The sequence below is a fragment of the Mytilus californianus genome, unplaced genomic scaffold, assembly GCF_021869535.1.
Source record: "Mytilus californianus isolate M0D057914Y unplaced genomic scaffold, xbMytCali1.0.p SCAF_19, whole genome shotgun sequence".
Taxonomy (NCBI): Eukaryota; Metazoa; Mollusca; class Bivalvia; order Mytilida; family Mytilidae; genus Mytilus; species Mytilus californianus.
Window position 1 is genome coordinate 7,880,764 of NW_026262667.1, and position 20,901 is coordinate 7,901,664.

Genomic DNA, 20,901 nt, shown 5'->3' on the forward strand with positions numbered 1-20,901 from the left:
TTTATGTATGACTTTGATAGTTAAAATGTTATTTTGAATTATTCATATAATAAATTTGTATGGACTATAATTTATGTGATTAATTTTAGGTGAGTTACTGCAATGCATATCTGTATCACTGAATGTCTAAGTGACATTAAATCAATAAATAAGTATTTGTTGTTTATATAGATGTTGTGATGAAAATATTTGTTAGGATGCAATAAATGTAGATGCATTGACTAAAATTGAAGGTGTGTTTTAGAAATGAAATGTTTATGTTCATGGAGGTTTAAAAGTTACAGACAGAAAATTACAAGAATTGCATTTTGTTTGAGATTTACCATATCAAAGAACCCAAATTTTTCATAATTATTTAAACCCCATTGAAATTGGTCAGAAATAAGCATTTCAAACTAAGTTTAAAAAATTGCTTGTTTTTAATCCCTTTTTGGTCCCTAATTCCTCAGCGAATACGGCCATAACCCCTAAATTAAATCCAACCTTCCTTTTGTGGTATGGAACCTTGTGGTACAATTTCATACAAATCCATACACTTATACTCAAGTTATTGTCTGAAAACCAGAAATATGTTTGCTTTAAGCCCCTTTTTGGCCCAAAATTCTTAAACAGTTAGGGCCATAACCATCAAAATCAATCCCAACCTTCCTTTTGTGGTATGAAAACCTTGTGGTAAAATTTCAGAGATCCATACACTTATACTAAAGCTATTGTTTGGAAACCAATTGTCTTCAGACGACAACAACGACGACCTAGTCATACCATTATACGCCCTCAATTTTTTGCAGTCGTATAAATAAACAGGGTTAAGCGCCAACAAACATGTTTAACTTCGCCACATTCTGCATGTGCCTTCCAAGTCAGGAGCTTGTAATTCATTCAGTGGTTGTCGTTTGTTTCTGTATATCATACTTGTTTTTCATTTATTGTTTTGTACTTAAATCTGGATGTTAGTTTTCTCCTTTGAATTGTTTTACATTTTACATGCAGGGGCCTTTTATAACTTGCTATGCGGTATTGGTTTTGTTCATTGTTGAAAGTGGCACCCTCACCTTTAGCTACTTACTTCCATGTCATTTAGTCTCTAGTGGATAGTTGCCTCATTGGCAATCATACCACATTTTCTTATTTTAAAAAAAACAGAAGCAAGTTTGTATATTTCAATATCATGGTACCACTCTAAGTTTGTAAAAAGCCTTAGGCTAGTGTTTTTTAATCTGTTAGTTTACACATTTTTATGTGAAAAAGTTGGGGCGATCAGTTGGGAAAAAAAAGAAAAATATCTTACAAGACATAAACATGATAAATATGTATATTGATTGATTGATTGTTGCTTTAATGCCAGTGCTGGATATCCTTTTCATCCTTTGGCAGGCAATCTGGATTTTAGATATATCCAAATGAACGAACATTGTTTTTTCAATCTATGAAACAAGAAAATTCCAAATTGTGTGTGGATATCTGTTACCTTAAACTTTCGCCTTTCGCTTTTGAACGGGTTCATTTTGTCTATGAGATCAAAACTTTTAAGGATTTATTATAAAAAAGGAAAACAAACTTAATGTCATGAGCTTTTTACATAGTTTTCATTCCGCAAAATTATTTGCACAAACAACATTTCAAGGTCAGTTTTGATTGTCTGTTCTTTGGAACACAAACACTAAAGATTATTTTTTAGATTTTTAATTTTTTAATCATTGAACATACCAAAATAATGCATATAATTTCAGGAAATGCTACTACGCAGATAATTTTATTTTTATTTCACAGATAATGTATTTGGTCGGTGAGAATAAAAAAAAATTAAATATCAAATTTAAAAAAAATAATTCTGAAAATCGGAAAAATAGGGTCGGCATCCTCATTGCCTTACCTCATGTTCTAAGTTTGTGTATTCTCCTTCTGTGTTCTCTCTAATCAGAATCAGATCTATGTTATTATGTCTAGTTTTCACAGCAGGTATAGATCTACACCATACAACACTTGCAAATAAATTCAACTGTGTTCTGGAATGAACAATAATTATGAAGGTTATAAAAATACAAAAACAAACAATTTAACCCCTTAAAGGTCATCATCTAAGGTGGAATAAAAATAAGTAAGTTGTATCATGTGAGGAAGTTACTTGAATCATTACACTCAAAATAAGATAGGAGGAGGTTCATTAAGATTATTTTTTTGCATAAACATGAAATTTCACAAAGTCATGTAAATCCTACTTTTTTGATTGACAGGTTTCTATCAAATCTTTAACTGTAAGTTCTTTCAAATATTATGAATATTCAGAAAGATTTAAGGTTGAAAGATGATATTACTTTTTAATTTTTCAGTGGGAAACATGAAGTGTATGCAAAAACCAGTAAGAGAGGTCTTAATCATATAAAGAAACACTCTTGTGATTTACCTATTTGTTCTATCATGTGGTCTATATTTGTGAGTTTTATAAACCAACTTTATTTCTATAAAAACATTTATAGTGACCTATAACTATATTTATTATGATGTAATATAACTTGAATTTACGCTGAAATAGAAATTTTAAACTTTCAGTGAAAGTTAAGGCCAATAAGACCTTATACAAAAACTATAATATCAACACAAAAAATTCTATATTTTATCATCATAGTATGTTATATTGGTGATTCACACCAAAAGTAACACAAAAATCAATACAGTTTATTCTCACATTTTGGACACTGATAAGTACATTTGTTGTTTTCTATTCTAAGACAAAATTCCAAAGATGTGTTGATTTTAACCATATATTAAAAAGTACTGTGTTTTCATTGCTATTCTTCATCTCAGCACTTATCAGAAGGTTTTTAATTTTATCTCTAAAGTCGACACAACTTACAGCTGTATTTCATGTGTATGTTTTAAACAATTCACTTAGTATCTGGTTACTTTTTACAGTCTCTATATTTACCTTAATTCAACATTCATTGATTTGAAACTGGGATCATCAAACTTTGTTTCTATATTTCCTGAAAATAATAAATATGTAATTAAAGTATAAGGAAATTGAAAATAAAAGTTCAATCTATATAAGATTTTAGATTTACTTTCTGAAAATGCTCTGAATGAGGTGAAAACAAACATTACCCAATGTATTAATAAGTTTTAATACGCTATATATAAGTCTGCATGTTAGGTGCAAAAATATTTGCAAAATATTTTTTTCATTTGAGAAGAGATAAAACAAATTTTCCCGAAACCAGGATGACCCTTCAATGTAAACATAACATTTTTCAAAACAAAATTTACTAATTTACAAAAAATTCTTCTCACATTTTTGTCAAGCTAAATAAATAATATATTCCAGTGTGCTTTCTGTGTACACAATTAACGAAAGAAATAATGCCTTTTAATATAAATAGTAAGTCAGATTTTATTTTATAATACTAGTCATGAAGTCCTTGTGATTTAACACCACCACCTGATTGTTAATTAATGAATGTTCCTTGTGCTTTGTATTTTTATTAATTCAATTTTTAAGTCCCCTACCGACGAAGTCGTAGGGGACTTTAGGATTGCACTCTGTCCGTCTGTCTGTCTGTCCATCCGTCAGTCCCGCAAATCAGTTTTCCACTCTTTTTTTCTTCGTGCTTGAAGATATTGACTTGATATTTGGTGTATTCTTTTATCATGACAAGTTACAGATTAAGTTCGAGTTCCGGTCTGATGATTTTAGGCATAGTAATGGTCTTTTGACTTAGAAAATTCACTAAAATAATCATTTTTCCGCACTTTTTTTATCATTCTTGAAGATATTTTTTGATAATTGGTATATAGTTTTATCATGACAAGTTACAGATCAAGTTTGAATTTTGTTCTTGTCTGATGATTTTGTGCAGAGTTATGGTCCTTGGACTTAGAAAATTCACTAAAATAATCAGTTTTCCACACTTTTTTTGTCATTCTTGAAGATATTGATTTGATAATTGGTATATAGTTTTATCATGACAAGTTACAGTTCAAGTTTGAATTTTGTTCCGGTCTGATAATTTTGTGCAGAGTTATGGTCCTTGGACTTACAAAATTCACTTAAATAATCATTTTTCAACACTTTTTTTTCGTCATGCTTGAAGATATTGACTTGATATTTGTTATATAGTTTACACCATGACAAGTTATAGATCAAGTTAGAATTTTGTACCAATACAATGAATGTTTTACCGGTAGGGGACTATGTATTGCCATGCAATACTCACAGAATGCTTGTTCATTCATTGATTCGCCAATGTTATTTATTATTTCACATGTTCAAATTTATGATTTTAATCCTGTGTTTATTTTGTACCTTGCTCATGCTATCCTCAAAGTTTATCATTTCTTTTTCAATGTAAAGTATTTGTCATTTATATCTTTTTAAAATCTATTCCAACCTTTAATAGCGACACCATTTCTCTGAACAGATAACAGGGCCCCTCTCATTGTTTCAGGATCTTTTGTTGTTGCATTAATCTCTACTTCTTCAAAATCAATTGGAGCACCAGCATGCCTAGTGAAAATCATAAAATAAGAAAAACAGTAATTAAAGTTGAAGTTCCTTTTACACCATCACTGTTGATAACCATACATTCAATTTGGATTCATATAAAATGCCTTAGGATTACTTGAAAACATAATTTGTGGAATGATTCTGAACAAATTTCTTCAAATTTATCACTTTTTTATTTAAATTGATTTAAATTACATTTAAGTGCAGACAAATTGAAGGTGACAATTTTAATAATAACCTTATTTTGGAAATGTTATTAAAATCAAAGTTCCTCATGTTCATAGTGTTATAATTTTTTATTGAGTAGATATATTAATGTAATTATTTAGTGCAGACGATTAAATGAGATGAAAACCAGACCTGTTACAAATTTGTTTCTGATATTTGGATATAACCATGATATATATCATAACTTTAATAACAAAAGAATAAAGTGTGAAATCTGATTATACTGTAATTGCCTGTAATGAGATTTAAAAGATATTCAAATCTCCTAATATTAAAGTTACCTGAGGACTTCCTGTACATGAGACATCAGTTCTGGGTCTACTCCAATTATAAGTTACCTGAAGATTTCCTATATGTGAGACATTAGTTATTGGCCTACTCCAATTATATTTTACCTAAAGACTTCCTGTACGTAAGACATTAGTTCTGGGCCTACTCCATCCCCTGTTAAAAGTGTTACTGTATTCCTTCCACCATATCGTGATAAGTACTGAAAAGAAAAGTATATATACTTCACTTCAGAAACTACAGTAACTAGATTTCAGTTATTGAGTACTCTTAGATTGCATGGTACTTTATGTCTTTAGTCTTTATGTACTGGTAAGTTTTTTTGTGCTTCATTCCTGTCTTTTATCTTTATGTACCGGTAAGTTTTTTTTGTGCTTCATTCCTATCTGATGAGTCAACCATTTCCACCTAAATTTTACAGTTTGTTCTTATATTCATAATAGTGTGCTGTTACACCATTGTCCCAAGTAAGAAGGAAAGTTGAGCACTCACAAACATGTTTAACCCCACCACATTCTTTAAGTGTCTGTCGTGCTGTTACACCACTGTCCCAAGTAAGAAGGAAAGTGGAGCACTCACAAACATGTTTAACCCCACCACATTCTTTAAGTGTCTGTCGTGCTGTTACACCACTGCCCCAAGTAAGAAGGAAAGTTGAGCACTCACAAACATGTTTAACCCCACCACATTCTTTATGTGTCTGTTGTGCTGTTACACCACTGTCCCAAGTAAGAAGAAAAGTTGAGCACTCACAAACATGTTTAACCCCACCACATTCTTTAAGTGTCTGTCGTGCTGTTACACCACTGTCCCAAGTAAGAAGGAAAGTGGAGCACTCACAAACATGTTTAACCCAACCACATTCTTTAAGTGTCTGTCGTGCTGTTACACCACTGTCCCAAGTAAGAAGGAAAGTTGAGCACTCACAAACATGTTAAACCCCACCACATTCTTTAAGTGTCTGTCGTGCTGTTACACCACTGTCCCAAGTAAGAAGAAAATTTGAGCACTCACAAACATGTTTAACCCAACCACATTCTTTAAGTGTCTGTCGTGCTGTTACGCCACTGTCCCAAGTAGGAAGGAAAGTTCAGCACTCACAAACATGTTTAACCCCACCACATTCTTTAAGTGTCTGTCGTGCTGTTACACCACTGTCCCAAGTAAGAAGGAAAGTTGAGCACTCACAAACATGTTAAACCCCACCACATTCTTTAAGTGTCTGTCGTGCTGTTACACCACTGTCCCAAGTAAGAAGAAAATTTGAGCACTCACAAACATGTTTAACCCAACCACATTCTTTAAGTGTCTGTCGTGCTGTTACGCCACTGTCCCAAGTAGGAAGGAAAGTTCAGCACTCACAAACATGTTTAACCCCACCACATTCTTTAAGAGTCTGTCGTGCTGTTACACCACTGTCCCAAGTAAGAAGAAAATTTGAGCACTCACAAACATGTTTAACCCCACCACATTCTTTAAGTGTCTGTCATGCTGTTACACCACTGTCCCAAGTAAGAAGGAAAGTTCAGCATTCACAAACATGTTTAACCCCACCACATTCTTTAAGTGTCTGTCGTGCTGTTACACCACTGTCCCAAGTAAGAAGAAAATTTGAGCACTCACAAACATGTTTAACCCCACCACATTCTTTAAGTGTCTGTCGTGCTGTTACACCACTGTCCCAAGTAAGAAGAAAATTTGAGCACTCACAAACATGTTTAACCCCACCACATTCTTTAAGTGTCTGTCCACATGGTCCTAAGCCAGGAGTCTGTAATTCAATGGATGTCATTGGTTGCTGTCTGCCATATTTCTTTTTCTTTTAATATTGTATAGTCATAAATCAGGATTTAGCTTTCTTGTTTGAATTGATTCACATTTTGTCATATTGGGGCCATTTATAGCTGACTATATATATATATATTGTTGAAGGCTGTATGGTGACCTGTAGTTGATTACATCCACATCAATGAGACTCTGGTGGATAGTTGTCTCATTGGCAATCATACCACATTTTCCTAGTTTTATTATTAACCTTTCTTGGATCCCCATCTTAAGACAAAAGTAACACACATTACTATCATCAGTTTAATACAAGTGAAGTGGAAATCTACTTTGGAACAACTTCTGGCTAAATATAACTGAATATTCTATATTAACATTATTACACATACCTTTGGTTCTGTTTGCTTCTGTGAGTAGTTGACAACTTGTGTTCCAAAAATCTGAAGTTAGAGTAAATTATACTTAACATTTGTTAAAGGCTTTGTTTTTATTGCCAGTAAATATTCAAAAGCTGCCATTATTCTTCAATAATTTTCCCTTGAAGTAAAATTAAATTGCTCTTAGTGTTGATAATTGGTTAATCTGAATAATTATATTTTGATAATAATTGGTTTTTAATCCATTAATCATTGCATAATGTAGAAATTAAGTACAACTTTCCTTATGTCACGTATGCAATACCATGTGAAACTTGTGCATGTCCTATAAAGCATTGAAGTGGAATAAGCCATATATATAAGATGCATTAGGCCAGGATTTTTTAGTTTGATGGTTTATGGATTTTTTATGTGAAAAAGTTGTCGGTTGGTCGGGAAAAAAAAGAAAAATTAATCTTTACAAGACATAAATATTTATGAATAAAAATATATCTTTCAGCTTACTAACAATATTTGTGGTATGTTTTTTTGTGATCATATGATTTCTTAGTTCCAAATATTATTGCTCAGCTGTTTTAAACATACAGTGCATGCCATAGTCATATAAGTTTATAAAAAAGGGGATATGTCCAAAAAAACAGGAAAATAAAATGTTCAATTTACAAACGAAAAAAAAACAGCTAGACTCTGCTTTTTATCAGCTTTTCAAGAGACATGGTGAATAATACGCTTCAAGCACAAAAACACGTGAAATAAAAATTGCAAGAAAATTACACTTTACCATCCATGTCATAAAGAAGTAGACCCACCAGTCCACCAAACAGAGGAGGATATCAGTTTCATTCTTTGGCAGGCAATCGTTTATTGATATCAAAATGGAAGAACATTTTTTTCAATCTATGAAATAAGTAAATTAACAATTGTTTGTGGATATGTCTTTCTTTTAACTTGACGTCCTTCACATTTGGACGGGTCCATTTCATCTATGAGATGAAAAATCTTATGGAATTATGACAAAAAGGGAAAATGAACATATTGAAAACATATTTTAACTTAGGTTTTGTTCCGCAAAATTATTTGCGTAAACAACATGTCAAGATCAGTTTTGATAGTCTATTTTTAGAAACACAAATACTTTAGATTACTTTTAGATTTTTTTTTTTAGAACACAAAGCAAATCATTTCTGATAATGTTTTAACCTGCTTAAATAATGCATTCGATTTCAGAAAAATCCAGCTATACAGATATTTTTATTTATATTTCAAGGAAAATGTATTTCTTAGGGTCGGCAGGAGTAAAAAAATTCGTAAGGGTTCCGCGGAACCCAGTGTCTCGCCTACTTTTTTTGTTAATCGCAGGCTCAACAAAAATGAGGAAGTAAATCAATAAAAATATTCCTCTTGATACTATCTTTTGATTGTAAGAAGCTTCTGTCCAAGTTTGGTAAAAATCCAGATTAGTTAATGAATCTAATAAATGTTTAAAAACTTTATCTGCAGACTGAATGTAATGTTAACTGGAAGAAAACAAAATTTCCCTCTGGATACTAGCATTTGATCATAAACAAGCTTCTGTCCAAGTTTGGTACAAATCCAAAATAGTATAAGAAAGTTATTAAAATTTTAAAAACTTTAACCACAGAGTGAATGTGTTGTTTCCTGGCAGAAAATCTAAGTCCATTTAAAAGTAAAATACGGAAAAAATGGATTTATTTTTTTACAAAATTTCCTTCTAGATACTAGCTTTTGATCATTAACAAGCTTCTGTCCAAGTTTGGTACAAATCCAAAATAGTATAAGAAAGTTATTAAAATTTTAAAAACTTTAACCACAGAGTGAATGTGTTGTTTCCTGGCAGAAAATCTAAGTCCATTTAAAAGTAAAATAAGGAAAAAATGGATTTTTTTTTTACAAAATTTACTTCTGGATACTATCTTATGATCATAAACAAGCTTCTGTCAAAGTTTGGTAGAAACCCAGGATAGTTTAAGAAAGTTATTAAAATTTTAAAAACTTTAACCACAGAGTGAATGTAATATTTCCCGGCAGAAAAACTAAGTCCGTTTATAAGTAAAATACGGAAAAATTGGAATTTTATTTTTACAAAATTAACTTCTGGATACTATCTTATGATCATAAAAAAGCTTCTGTCCAAGTTTGGTAGAAATCCAGGATAGTTTAAGAAAGTTATTAAAATTTCAAAAACTTTAACCACAGAGTGAATATTTGTGGACGCCGCCGTTGACAACGACAACGATATGTAGGATTGCTATGTCTCGCTTTTTCGACTAAAGTCGAAGGCTCGACAAAAAGCATGAAACGTCAATTTTATTTTTTTTCTAAAAATAGGAAAAATTGGGTTGGTAGATCAATAAACCAACAAATTAAAAAATCTCTCTCCTTTATGCAGAGTACTGAACACTAAAAAGAATGTGTATGTACAAAATGGATTTTATGGTAGTTTTAAGCTTTTCTTACATTTTCAGGGAGGTGTCAAAAAGTTTCCATAAAAATTAAAAAAAAATGTTTTTGGTTATTACTTTTTAGGTGTAATGATTAATAATTTTATTTCGTTGAACATTTATGCATATTCATACATGTAACATGTGACCATTTGTATTCACTTAAAACCCATGCTGACATCTTTTTTACAAGTGACTCTTACTATAGCCTTAAGAAGAGACATGCTCTAAATTACCTCATGTAGAAATGATTAACATCACCATAAAAAGAATGTTGCAGTACTTAAAAATTAAACATTGTTTTTTGGGGTTTTTTTTATCATGTTTATCAAGAATATTGGAACAGAAGATTTGTCAAACACATTGACTATTTCTTTGCAATGATTTTTTCTATTTGACACTCAGCAATATTATACATGTACTATGAAAATAAAATTTCTAAAAAGAAACACAGTTTTACTTCAAAGGAAATTTATTGAAGAAATAATGTCAGTTATCTTTCTCCCAGTATAAGTATACATCAGAAAGTATGAAATATTTTTCAAAGTGATACTAACATAAAATAATAAAAAATCCCATTTATTTGCCATTGAACCAACACAAATTTGCAGACTGCACAGGCTTTAAATTGGCAGGAAAGATCAACTAACAGTAAACGTATATGTCATCACTGTATCACCAACTGATACCATTTAAGTTTATTTCAATATATACAGATGTACATGATCCTGGTGAAATTAAAATTAGCAATTGACCCCCCACAATTTCTTTTTACCCCCCCCCCCCCCTTTTTCCCCAAGAGGCAATCAAAACTTTGTATTATGATTACCTCCCTCACACTGCTATTAAATTGTCTTAATTGTTCATTAACCATTACTTTATACATAATTTGAAAGCAGTAAAAGGGAGGTAATTCAAATGATGTATTTGAATTACCTCCCTTACACTGCTTTAAATTATGTTTGGTACTAAAGTATTTGTCCATTAGCCAGGACACCCTTGTTTTTCCCCTTTTTTTGCCCCTAATTCCTAAACGGTTTGAGCCATAACCCCAAAAAGCAAATCCTAACCATCCCTTTGTGGTATAATTTCAGAGAGATCCATACACCGTTCCACAAGTTATTGTCTGGAAACTAGAAAAATGCTTATTTTTGGACCCTATTTGGCCCCTAATTCCTTAACTGTTGGTACCATAAACCCCAAAATCAATCCCAACCTTCCTTTTGTGGTATTGAACCCTATGGTAAAATTTCAAAGAGATGCATTTACTTAAACTAAAGTTATTGTGCGAAAACCAATGTGTCTTCGGACGACGACAACGACGCCAACGTCATACCAATATACGACCGGCGGTCATATAAAAAGGAGATCGTTCAAAACCATCAAACTACAGGCCAGTGTCATTAACATCAGTGGCATCAAAAGTACTAGAACACATTATAGTATCTCAAATTATGGACCATCTAGACAATCAAAATATCCTCAATGAAAATCAACATGGGTTTAGAGCAAAATGGTCATGCGAAAGCCAACTTCTGATGACCACCGACGACATCACCAAATGGATGAACAACAATATCCAAGTCGACATAGCAATCCTTGACTTTGCAGAAGCTTTCGACAAAGTTGGTCACAAAAGGCTATCAGAGAAGTTGCAATATTATGGCATTGGTGGAACAACCAGAACATGGATTGGTACATTCCTCAGCAACAGGATCCAAAAGGTAGTTGTAGATGGGGAATCTTCCAGGTGTTCCTTTGTAACATTAGGGGTTCCCCAGGGTACAGTACTTGGACCAACATTATTCCTTGTTTTCATCAATGACATCGCAGACAATCTCCATTCCACTGCAAGATTGTTTGCAGATGACTGTGTAATCTACAGACCAATTCACACAGAAAATGATCATCAACTATTGCAAGAAGATCTTGACACACTTCTTAACTGGTCTAGCACATGGCAAATGGAATTTAACGTTTCTAAATTCGCAATAATGCAGGCCACTAACAAAAGATCGAAGACAGATTTCACCTATAAAATGAAAGATGAAACTCTTGAAAAGGTTAGCCATCAGCCATATCTTGGAGTGGAACTATGCAACAACCTGAAGTATAATCTGCACATTGACCACACTTGCAAGAAAGCATCAAGAGTCCTAGGCTTCCTTAAGCCCAACCTCAAACACTGTCCACCTAGTGTAAAGGAAAGAGCATATACCAGCATTGTGAGACCAAAATTAGTATATTGCTCAACAATTTGGAATCCTCACACAAACAACAACATAAATAAATTAGAATCCGTACAAAAGAACACAGCAAGATTTGTCCTCAATAAACCAAACGATTACAAAAAACCAGACAGCACAACATAAATGGTTAAAAATCTAAATTTGGAAACATTAGACCAGAGGTGAAAAACATCTGACGTAATCCTCTTGTATAAGGTAGTCCCCCACCTTATTGTCGTGCCTATACAACATCACCCTACTATGGCAGAAATAAAATCAACTCGCCACAGTCATGCATGGAAACTTCAGACAATTTGGACAAATAACAATGTGTACAAATACTCATTCTTTCCACAAACAATCATACTATGGAACCAACTACCACCACCTGTGATAACCGTCCCAGAATTGGACACATTTAAGGTTGCAGTCAGGGGAGTATACTAAACTTCCACATTATTGTACAGTGTATATGTAACAGCCACTATGTTCTGTCAGTTACTTTGTTCCGGCGGAACTTTTCAACTAGTTATTTCGTTCCGATGGAACTTTCCAACTAGTTGTTTTATTCCGAGTGCAGTCGAAAAGTTCCAGAAAAAAGTAGCTAGTTGAAAAGTCCCGGGACAATGTAGCTAGTTGAATAGTTCTGGTGGAACAGAACAACTAGTTACATCGTTCCGAATATACCATATTTCGTCCTTTTTGTAGAAAGAGGGGGAAGAATGAGTATCAGTATATATATAAGAGCAAATCATTAATTTACAAGAATACCCAACGCACTGAAAGGGGTTTCTTTGGGGACAAATATGCAAAAATTTAAGTTGTATTTCATAGCTCACATAAAACGGAATAAGTTGCATTATCATGCAAATTTAGTATTCATAGTACCATCAAGAGAGGGAAGAATACCCCCTCCTCATGTGGTTCTTTGCATTAATTCTCCAAATGGAACTTTGTGACTGGTTGATAAATTCCGTTGGAACTTTTGGGCTAGTTTGTTAGTTCCGGTTTTGACTAATTTGGCAAAAAGGAACTTTCTAACTAGTTGATATGTTCCGTTGGAACTTTTCAACTAGTCACTTTGTTGCGGTGGAACTTTTAAACCAGAGGAAGAACAAAGTAACTAGTTAATAAGTTCCTCAGGAACTTTTCGGCTAGTTATTTCTTCCGCCCGGAACTTTCCAACATCGGAACAAAAGAGCATTTACATATATACGTTTATTCTTTTAAAAATTTTGAGGCTCTGCTATCAGGCTATGCGTGTGTGTAAATAGTCCTGAGTGAGATGTCTGCTTGCGGATGTTACTAAGTAACCTATAATTGAAGTTGAAGTTGAAGTACAATAGATTTTTTAAATATTTCTGATGAAATATCAATAAAATCTACATCTTTGGGACGAATATCTCTTTTCTTTAGAATATAACATTCCTTGTTGACAATAAGAAACGTTTAAAACAAATTATCAGTTTTACAGCAGACGACGTGGGAGTTTAAAATTTGCCTACTCCGTGAAGCTTGTTGTATCTATGTGACCTTAGAATGACAAATTCATTGATATTTACCGAACATTTAGTGGTATCTATTTTTGACAAATTTAACAGCCTTGGCAGGCTTTTTGCAAGTGTCCGCTGCATTACTATACTTCAGAAAAAAATCAGCCGGAAGTGAATAAATGACCTTCAACTTATCCGGAAGTCAGTGTAAATTGGGGCAGCGGATTTGATTGCAGAAATTGTTTTGTATAAGTTAGATCAATAACGTTAACTGCTTTAAAAGTGGAGGAAGAAGAATGAGCTGACCTTTTAAAGGTTTTTGGATAATGAAGCTTTGTGATAACTAATGCAACACACAAAAATTAATGCCATCACCAATTTGTTTTTTAATTTCCATATTTCTTGAAAATAGACGGAATGGAAATGAAATGTATCCGGATTCTTAATATATTAATGTACATATTTCGGTTTAACGATTGACACTACCAATATTAAATTCATATTATTCCCAAAGTCTTATGCAGTCTAATAAAGTTCCATTTGTGGCATATTCTAATACTGTGCAGGAGTTCTATAAGTTAGTTTAAGTCTATGACAATAAATATTGAATAACCCTTGTCGCTATTTGGGAATCTGCGACACTTGAACTAATGACGTCATATTACAAACAAGTTTTCTTTTAAGCTTCTGACATTTTTATTGTGACGTCAAAATGTTACTGGAACCTATGTGATATCTAGTAATGGTGGACAAATAGTGATAAGGTGTATCACAAGAGGCTTGAAGAGCTATAAGGTCCAAAAAAACAAAGGCAATTTCCAGGTTTTCTGATTAGATATAATAAAAACGTTATGTCTTCCTACAGATCTTTTTTTTTTGCCAGTGACAGTAACCTCGTTTAAGCTATATGTAATCCCTTTTTGCGATTTTGTGTCTGAAGCGATTTTCTGATTTCATTTCATATGAAAAAAACATGTTTCTTAGGAAATAAAACTGTCACAGTTAAATGCACAAAGGGAAATTTTTAAAAAAAATCTGTTTTTACAACATTTTCCCTGACAATTTCTGCTATGTTCAAGCAAATTAATGTGTATGTACAAACTGGAGATTTGTTTAATAACTTTAAAAGACTAATTTTAAGTGCAAACACCAAAGCACAACAGATGATGTATACTTCAACATCATGAACATTGTCATTTGACTTTAAATATTTTATCTTTTCATTCTTGTTAGTTTTGTCTCAACTCTATGTCAAAAGTCATAGACTCACAGTGATTAACCAAATAGTGCTGGAAATTTAAAGAATAGCAATTTGGAATTTTCCCATCAATTGTAACAAATAACTAAAATAGTAAAAATAGTTATTTCCCCTATGCTGACTAGTTATAATTGTGAAGGCTACATTTTGTAAGTTTTGCTCACAGTGCCTGTCATGCTTATTTTAGTTTGATTTTAAAATTGAATTTTAATGGATCACTATTTGTTAATTTATTATTACATAAGATAATTATTTGATAAAATTTCTGTTGTAAGATGGCAGTGAACAAGATGTTTATATCAGCTCTGAAAAGGAATGACATAGACAGAGCTATTTCACTAATGATAACTCCTGGATACAATGTGAACTCAACAGAATACAAAGACTGTACACCACTTATATTGTCTACTAAGCTAGGTAAGTAATTAAGGATACAATGTCAAATCAACAGAATACAAAGACTGTACACCACTTATATTGTCTACTAAGCTAGGTAAGTAATCCAGGGTACAATGTCAAATCAACAGAATACAAAGACTGTACACCACTTATATTGTCTACTAAGCCTGAAGTACTCCTGGATACAATGTGAACTCAACAGCATACAAAGACTGTACACCACTTATATTGTCTACTAAGCTAGGTAAGTAATTAAGGATACAATGTCAAATCAACAGCATACAAAGACTGTACACCCCTTATATTGTCTACTAAGCTAGGTAAGTAATCCAGGGTACAATGTCAAATCAACAGAATACAAAGACTGTACACCCCTTATATTGTCTACTAAGCCTGAAGTACTCCTGGATACAATGTGAACTCAACAGCATACAAAGACTGTACACCACTTATATTGTCTACTAAGCTAGGTAAGTAATCCAGGGTACAATGTCAACTCAACAGCATACAAAGACTGTACACCACTTATATTGTCTACTAAGCTAGGTAAGTAATTAAGGATACAATGTCAAATCAACAGAATACAAAGACTGTACACCACTTATATTGTCTACTAAGCTAGGTAAGTAATCCAGGGTACAATGTCAAATCAACAGCATACAAAGACTGTACACCACTTATATTGTCTACTAAGCTAGGTAAGTAATCCAGGGTACAATGTCAAATCAACAGCATACAAAGACTACACCACTTATATTGTCTACTAAGCTAGGTAAGTAATCCAGGATACAATGTCAAATCAACAGAATACAAAGACTGTACACTACTTATATTGTCTACTAAGCTAGGTAAGTAATTAAGGATACAATGTCAAATCAACAGCATACAATGACTGTACACCACTAATATTGTCTACTTAGTTTGGTAAGTTTTATTAAAGGTTTGTGCAGTTATACAATGTTGTACAGTGTACCTGATTTGTCTCTTCACTGTACTTATAAATCTTACTTACAGTCAGGGGTACTACTTATACAAGTGATTTCAGAATCACATCTTTGGCTTTGAAAAATTGAAAATTTTCACAAAATTAGACACAGACTTTTTAAAATCACTGAAACAAGTAATTTGAGAAGTAAAAATGTAATCACTTCAATAAGTGTTTGAAACATTTTCTTGATATTTTTCCCACAAGCTTAAATTTTTTATTGGTAAAAACACAATCCATTGAAAAAACAACTATATTCATGCAGAAATGATCTTTTGCTTGATGAGCCTGTCAGTTCATTTAAAATATGCATAAACTGGAATAAGTTGTAGATCAGGACATAACCTTGAAGTAGATCATTCTAACTCTAAAGAAAACCAATCAGGTTACTTAAAATTGTTGACCTTTGTCTGATTGTTAGAGTAGTTAATGAATATTTGATTACAGAAAAATTCCCAAGGGTACTTTTAAAAGCTTTAGAAATCACTTGTATAAGTAGTACCCCTGACTGTAAAGTTTAATTTATAACTATATTCAATTTTATATATAGGAACATCAAGGTACATGATCATATAAAGAACTTTGCCGTTGACCTTCTTTTCATGTTTATTGATCTTGGTTAAAGTTTACTTCCAAATTGATTGAATGAATTTATATGAAAGATTGTTATTGTTTTTGTTATACATGTATCAAAGTGTACAAAACAACACCAATATTAAAAAAAAAGAAACATTAAATGTAAGTATCTATAAATATTTCGGGAAACAGATATCCTTCATCAGTATGATTATGATGTAAAATGAATCATATATATATATAGACCAATTGGGAGAATTAGAATCTTAAAATTATTGCAAAGAAGACCATATGATATGTATAAAGAGCATAAATAAAAACAAAGATGATTATGATACAAACATCACCATAATAGAAAAGAAAGGATCATGACACAAAATAGATACAGGCATATGAAAAAAGCAAAATGTAAGAAACAGTGCTTCAATTGCTGTTCTTCATCTCAAAGTCACTGTATGGCCTTCATCATGGTCTGCGCAAAAATTGTTACTGTACCTGTTCGCAAATTCAAGACAGCCTCTAGCCCCTGTTTAAGTGAAATTCTTTGCTAGATATTGGTTTTGCTCATTATTGAAAGCCATACAGAAACCCGTAGTTTGTCACATCTTTGTCCTTTGGTTATGATGATAAACTGGTAATTATTTTTCCTGTTTTGTTCTATTTGTTTTTATTTGATACCATACCGCCTTTATTCATGTTTTGTATCTCATTGGTTATATTTGTAGGGTTAGTAAAAGTAGTACAGCAGTTGTTGTCTCTTGGAGCTGATACAAACTGGCAAGATAAGAATGGTAGATCTGCTCTCACTCATGCTTGTATATCAGGCAATACAGAGATAATCAGAGAACTCGTCAAAGCTGGCTGTAACTTGAATAGGGTAAATATGTTGTTGTTTATATATTAAATATAGTTTTTAATTCCAACCTCACATAGAATGAAGGACTAAACCAAAGACCAAGACAGGTTTTGTAAGACATCAAAAGGAAAGCTATTTAAAGTTTCCTAAAAAAAAATATCTATTCTGATTTTGCAAAAGTCAAGCTATTTATCTATATTGAAGAATGTCAACATGAAATAAAACATGGGCTAAATAGTTATATGAAGATTGTAATCTAGTTTGTAATTTGAAATTCTAATTTTAGCCAACAGCCTTTGGTGATAGGCCAATACATGAAGCTGTGGTGTATGGTAGACTAGAGGCTGTAGAGGAACTACTGAAGGCAGGAGTGGATATTAATTCTAAAAATAGTATCACAAGACAGACTGCGTTACAGTTAGCTGTGCTATCAGAACAAAAAGAAGTTGTTGATCTGTTGATTCAAAAAAATGTAGCCATAGACATGTAAGTGAGATAGAGTGCTTTCAAATTTCAATAACAAAACTTTTCTCTTCATTAATGAAATTTAAGCAAAAAGATAAGTCCATGAGAAAGCAACCCAACATCATAAAAAAATTAAAAAATACATAGATGTCTATACACAGTCTTTGGCAATAGGTTTTATTGTGTTGAGTGAAAACCTGTAGAATTTCTTCAAGGTTTTGACATTTTTGGGCAAAACCAAAAAAAAACAATTTTGAGTATGCTTTCATTAAAACTTGTGTATCCATGTTTTCTGTGTCATTGCAGTCCAACCTTTGAAGGTGAAACAGCTTTACACTATGCCGTTCAAATTAACGACTTCAGAATTGTTAAAAATTTAATAGCAGCTGGAGCGAGCATTCATAAAAAGAACTATATCGGAGAAACACCTTATCTTCTAGCTGTTCAGGAAGGGAAAATTGACCATGTGAAAACGTTGATTTTAGCTGGTTGCAAAATATATTCTTCCTCCTATATGTCACCACTTAGCTTGGCATGCACAAATTATAATCCTACAATGGTTAAATATCTTCTATCGGAGGGATACAATGCCAGTGAGGATAAATCATTTAGACAGCATATATACATCAAAATGGAGGAACGACATCCAGAATTGTTGGACTATGTATATAACAGGTGCAGTAATCCATGCTCTCTAAAGGAGCATTGTCGTATTTATATTAGACGGTTGTTAAATAATAATATGGATCATGTCGTCCCTGGATTAGCATTACCAAAGATGCTTCAAGAATGGATCCTGATGGATGTTATTTATTAGATTTCTGTTTTGAATAATTTATTTTTCTGATTAAAAGCTCACATAGCATTGGAAACATTTTGCTATAGTACTTGATGTATGGTATGGGTGTGAAGTCATCATTTACATAACATTGTGATCAGTGGTGGCTGTAAAATTGCAATATTTAAAAGACACAAATTAGTGCTTCAGTATACATTAAGGCAAAAAAAGATCAGTTCAAAAAATTGTTTTACAAATGTATTAGATCCTTTTTTGTTACTTCAATCATTTTCTGATAGATTTTCATGCTTCTGCTGTAAGCCAATGAGTCATTATGTGTTACCCTTCAATTTTTAATTTGTTTCCTCTCAATAAGGTTACCTATCAATGACTTAAATTAATTCAAACCAAATATATTTTAATTTGAAAAAGGTCCATTTACCATTTGCCAAATTCAGTTTGGTCAGAAGTTATGCCCCTTGAGTATCAGAAAGTTCCAAATTGACATATGAATGAATTTTATATTAGTGTTTAATTATGTCACAATGTTAAAAAATATTAATATTGTTATGAACAAGGTCCAGATAAATTGTTATAATGTCATTCTGTTTTCAATTCAGTTATATTTTGTATTTAAAAGTAAATAAGATCATATAAGTTGGTAAGCTTTAAACTTAATATGTAGTACTTAATTGGGTTGGATAAGCTGTAATAACTTCATTTTTATTTTCTGTTCAAAGTGAAATTCTGTATTAATGTCTCCTGAAGGGAGACCTAAGGTAGCAAAAAATAGTTAGGAGTGTATTTTCGCATTTTGGCCCTGGTGGATTTTACAAATATAAAAGTTATTGTGAAATAAAATTCATTTTTAGACAGCTGATGACTAATTTAGCCTTCAAAGTGGGTTTATAGGACCATCAAGATTATTGTTTACATGTTTCATGGGCTATTTTCTGTTTGACTGTCCGTATTTTCATAGCCAGACCGGCCATAAGTCCAGAAATTCAATTTTACAAAAAAATTAGACGAAAGACATATGATTTTTTTTTTATCTCTTGATAGATGTATGTAAACAGTTTCAGAAAAGGTATCACTCCAACGGATTGAAATTCTACTTTTGGCCAAACTTTGGGGAAATATGTGACATCTTTACCCCCCTTTTTGTAATATTGTATAGCTAATACATGCAGGTTGTTGCCATGGATACACCAAAAAGAAATTATCTTTAACCATTTCAACTAATGGATAATAAATCTATGGAAGATACTGATTACACACATATGCACATATATGACACAAACAGTAAGCTTAATTTGTACATGTTCTAAGAAAGCAAGAAAAAGGGGATGGTTAAATTTATGAGGGTAAATTTAATAATTTTTGTCGAGCCTGCGACTTTTGTCGCAGAAAGCTCGACATAGGGATAGTGATCTGGCGGCGGTGGCGTTAACTAACTTCTTAAAAGCTTAATATTTCAGAAGGTAGAAGACCTAGATGCTTCATACTTTGTATATAGATGCCTTATGATACGAAGTTTCCGTCTGTCATATGTCCATTGTCCTTGACCTCATTTTCATGGTTCAGTGACTACTTGAAAAAAAAGTTAAGATTTTTTGTAATGTTAATTTCTCTCTTATTATGAGTAATAGGATAACTATATTTGGTATGTGCGTACCTTGCAAGGTCCTCATGCCTGTCAGACAGTTTTCATCTGACCTTGACCTCATTTTCATGGTTCAGTTGTAATTGTTTAGTTTTTGTGTTTTGGTCTGTTTTTCTAATACTGTAGGTCAACTATATTTGGTGTATGGAAATATTTTACAATGTACATGTCAGTCTGGCAGGTTTTATTAGACCTTGACCTTATGTTCACGGTTCATTGCTCAATGTTAATTTTTTATGTTTTGGTCTGTTTTTCTAATACTGTATGCAGTAGGTCAACTATATTTTGTGTATTGAAATATTTTACGATGTACATGTCAGTCTGGCAGGTTTTATTTGACCTTGACCTCGTTTTCACAGTTCATTGCTCAATGTTAAGTTTTTGTGTTTTGGTCTTTTTTTCTAATACTGTATGCAATAGGTCAACTGTATTTGGTGTATGGAAATATTTAACGATGTACATGTCAGTCTGGCAGGTTTTTTTTTACCTTGACCTCATTTTCATGGTTCATTGCTTACGTTAAGTTTTTGTGTTTTGGTCTGTTTTTCTTAAACTTAAA

At 32.4% G+C, this 20,901-nt stretch overlaps 2 protein-coding genes across 5 annotated transcripts in view; one reads left to right on the top strand and one right to left on the bottom strand.

Moving 5' to 3' along the window:
- LOC127727197 (isocitrate dehydrogenase [NAD] subunit gamma, mitochondrial-like) overlaps positions 1-13,547 on the bottom strand; it is a 28,194-nt gene extending 14,647 nt beyond the window's left edge. For all 4 annotated transcript variants that reach the window (XM_052234647.1, XM_052234648.1, XM_052234646.1 and 1 more), the window contains exons 1-6: positions 13,432-13,547; positions 7,192-7,242; positions 5,125-5,219; positions 4,386-4,501; positions 2,927-2,984; positions 1,874-2,006 (exon numbers count right to left, since the gene is read on the bottom strand). In XM_052234647.1, coding sequence (XP_052090607.1) covers positions 1,874-2,006; positions 2,927-2,984; positions 4,386-4,501; positions 5,125-5,219; positions 7,192-7,242; positions 13,432-13,503 — 525 coding nt within the window. In that variant the 5' untranslated portion in view covers positions 13,504-13,547. The remainder of the gene's footprint in view (positions 1-1,873; positions 2,007-2,926; positions 2,985-4,385; positions 4,502-5,124; positions 5,220-7,191; positions 7,243-13,431) is intronic.
- An 11-nt stretch (positions 13,548-13,558) lies between these two features.
- Positions 13,559-19,897, top strand: LOC127727199 (ankyrin repeat domain-containing protein 6-like). Its single transcript, XM_052234650.1, has 5 exons — positions 13,559-13,677; positions 14,896-15,037; positions 17,306-17,457; positions 17,723-17,922; positions 18,208-19,897. The coding sequence occupies exons 2-5, from the start codon at positions 14,896-14,898 to the stop codon at positions 18,716-18,718; spliced, it is 1,005 nt and encodes a 334-aa protein (XP_052090610.1). The 5' UTR covers positions 13,559-13,677; the 3' UTR covers positions 18,719-19,897.
- Positions 19,898-20,901: the final 1,004 nt, after the last annotated feature.

Excerpts from the sequence above, each read along its gene's own strand:
- LOC127727199 (XM_052234650.1), top strand. The coding sequence starts at position 14,896 with ATGGCAGTGAACAAGATGTTTATATCAGCTCTGAAAAGGAATGACATA. Across the intron at positions 17,458-17,722 it reads CTGGCTGTAACTTGAATAGG|CCAACAGCCTTTGGTGATAG; the intron begins GTAAATATGTTG and ends TTCTAATTTTAG. Across the intron at positions 17,923-18,207 it reads AAAAATGTAGCCATAGACAT|TCCAACCTTTGAAGGTGAAA; the intron begins GTAAGTGAGATA and ends GTGTCATTGCAG.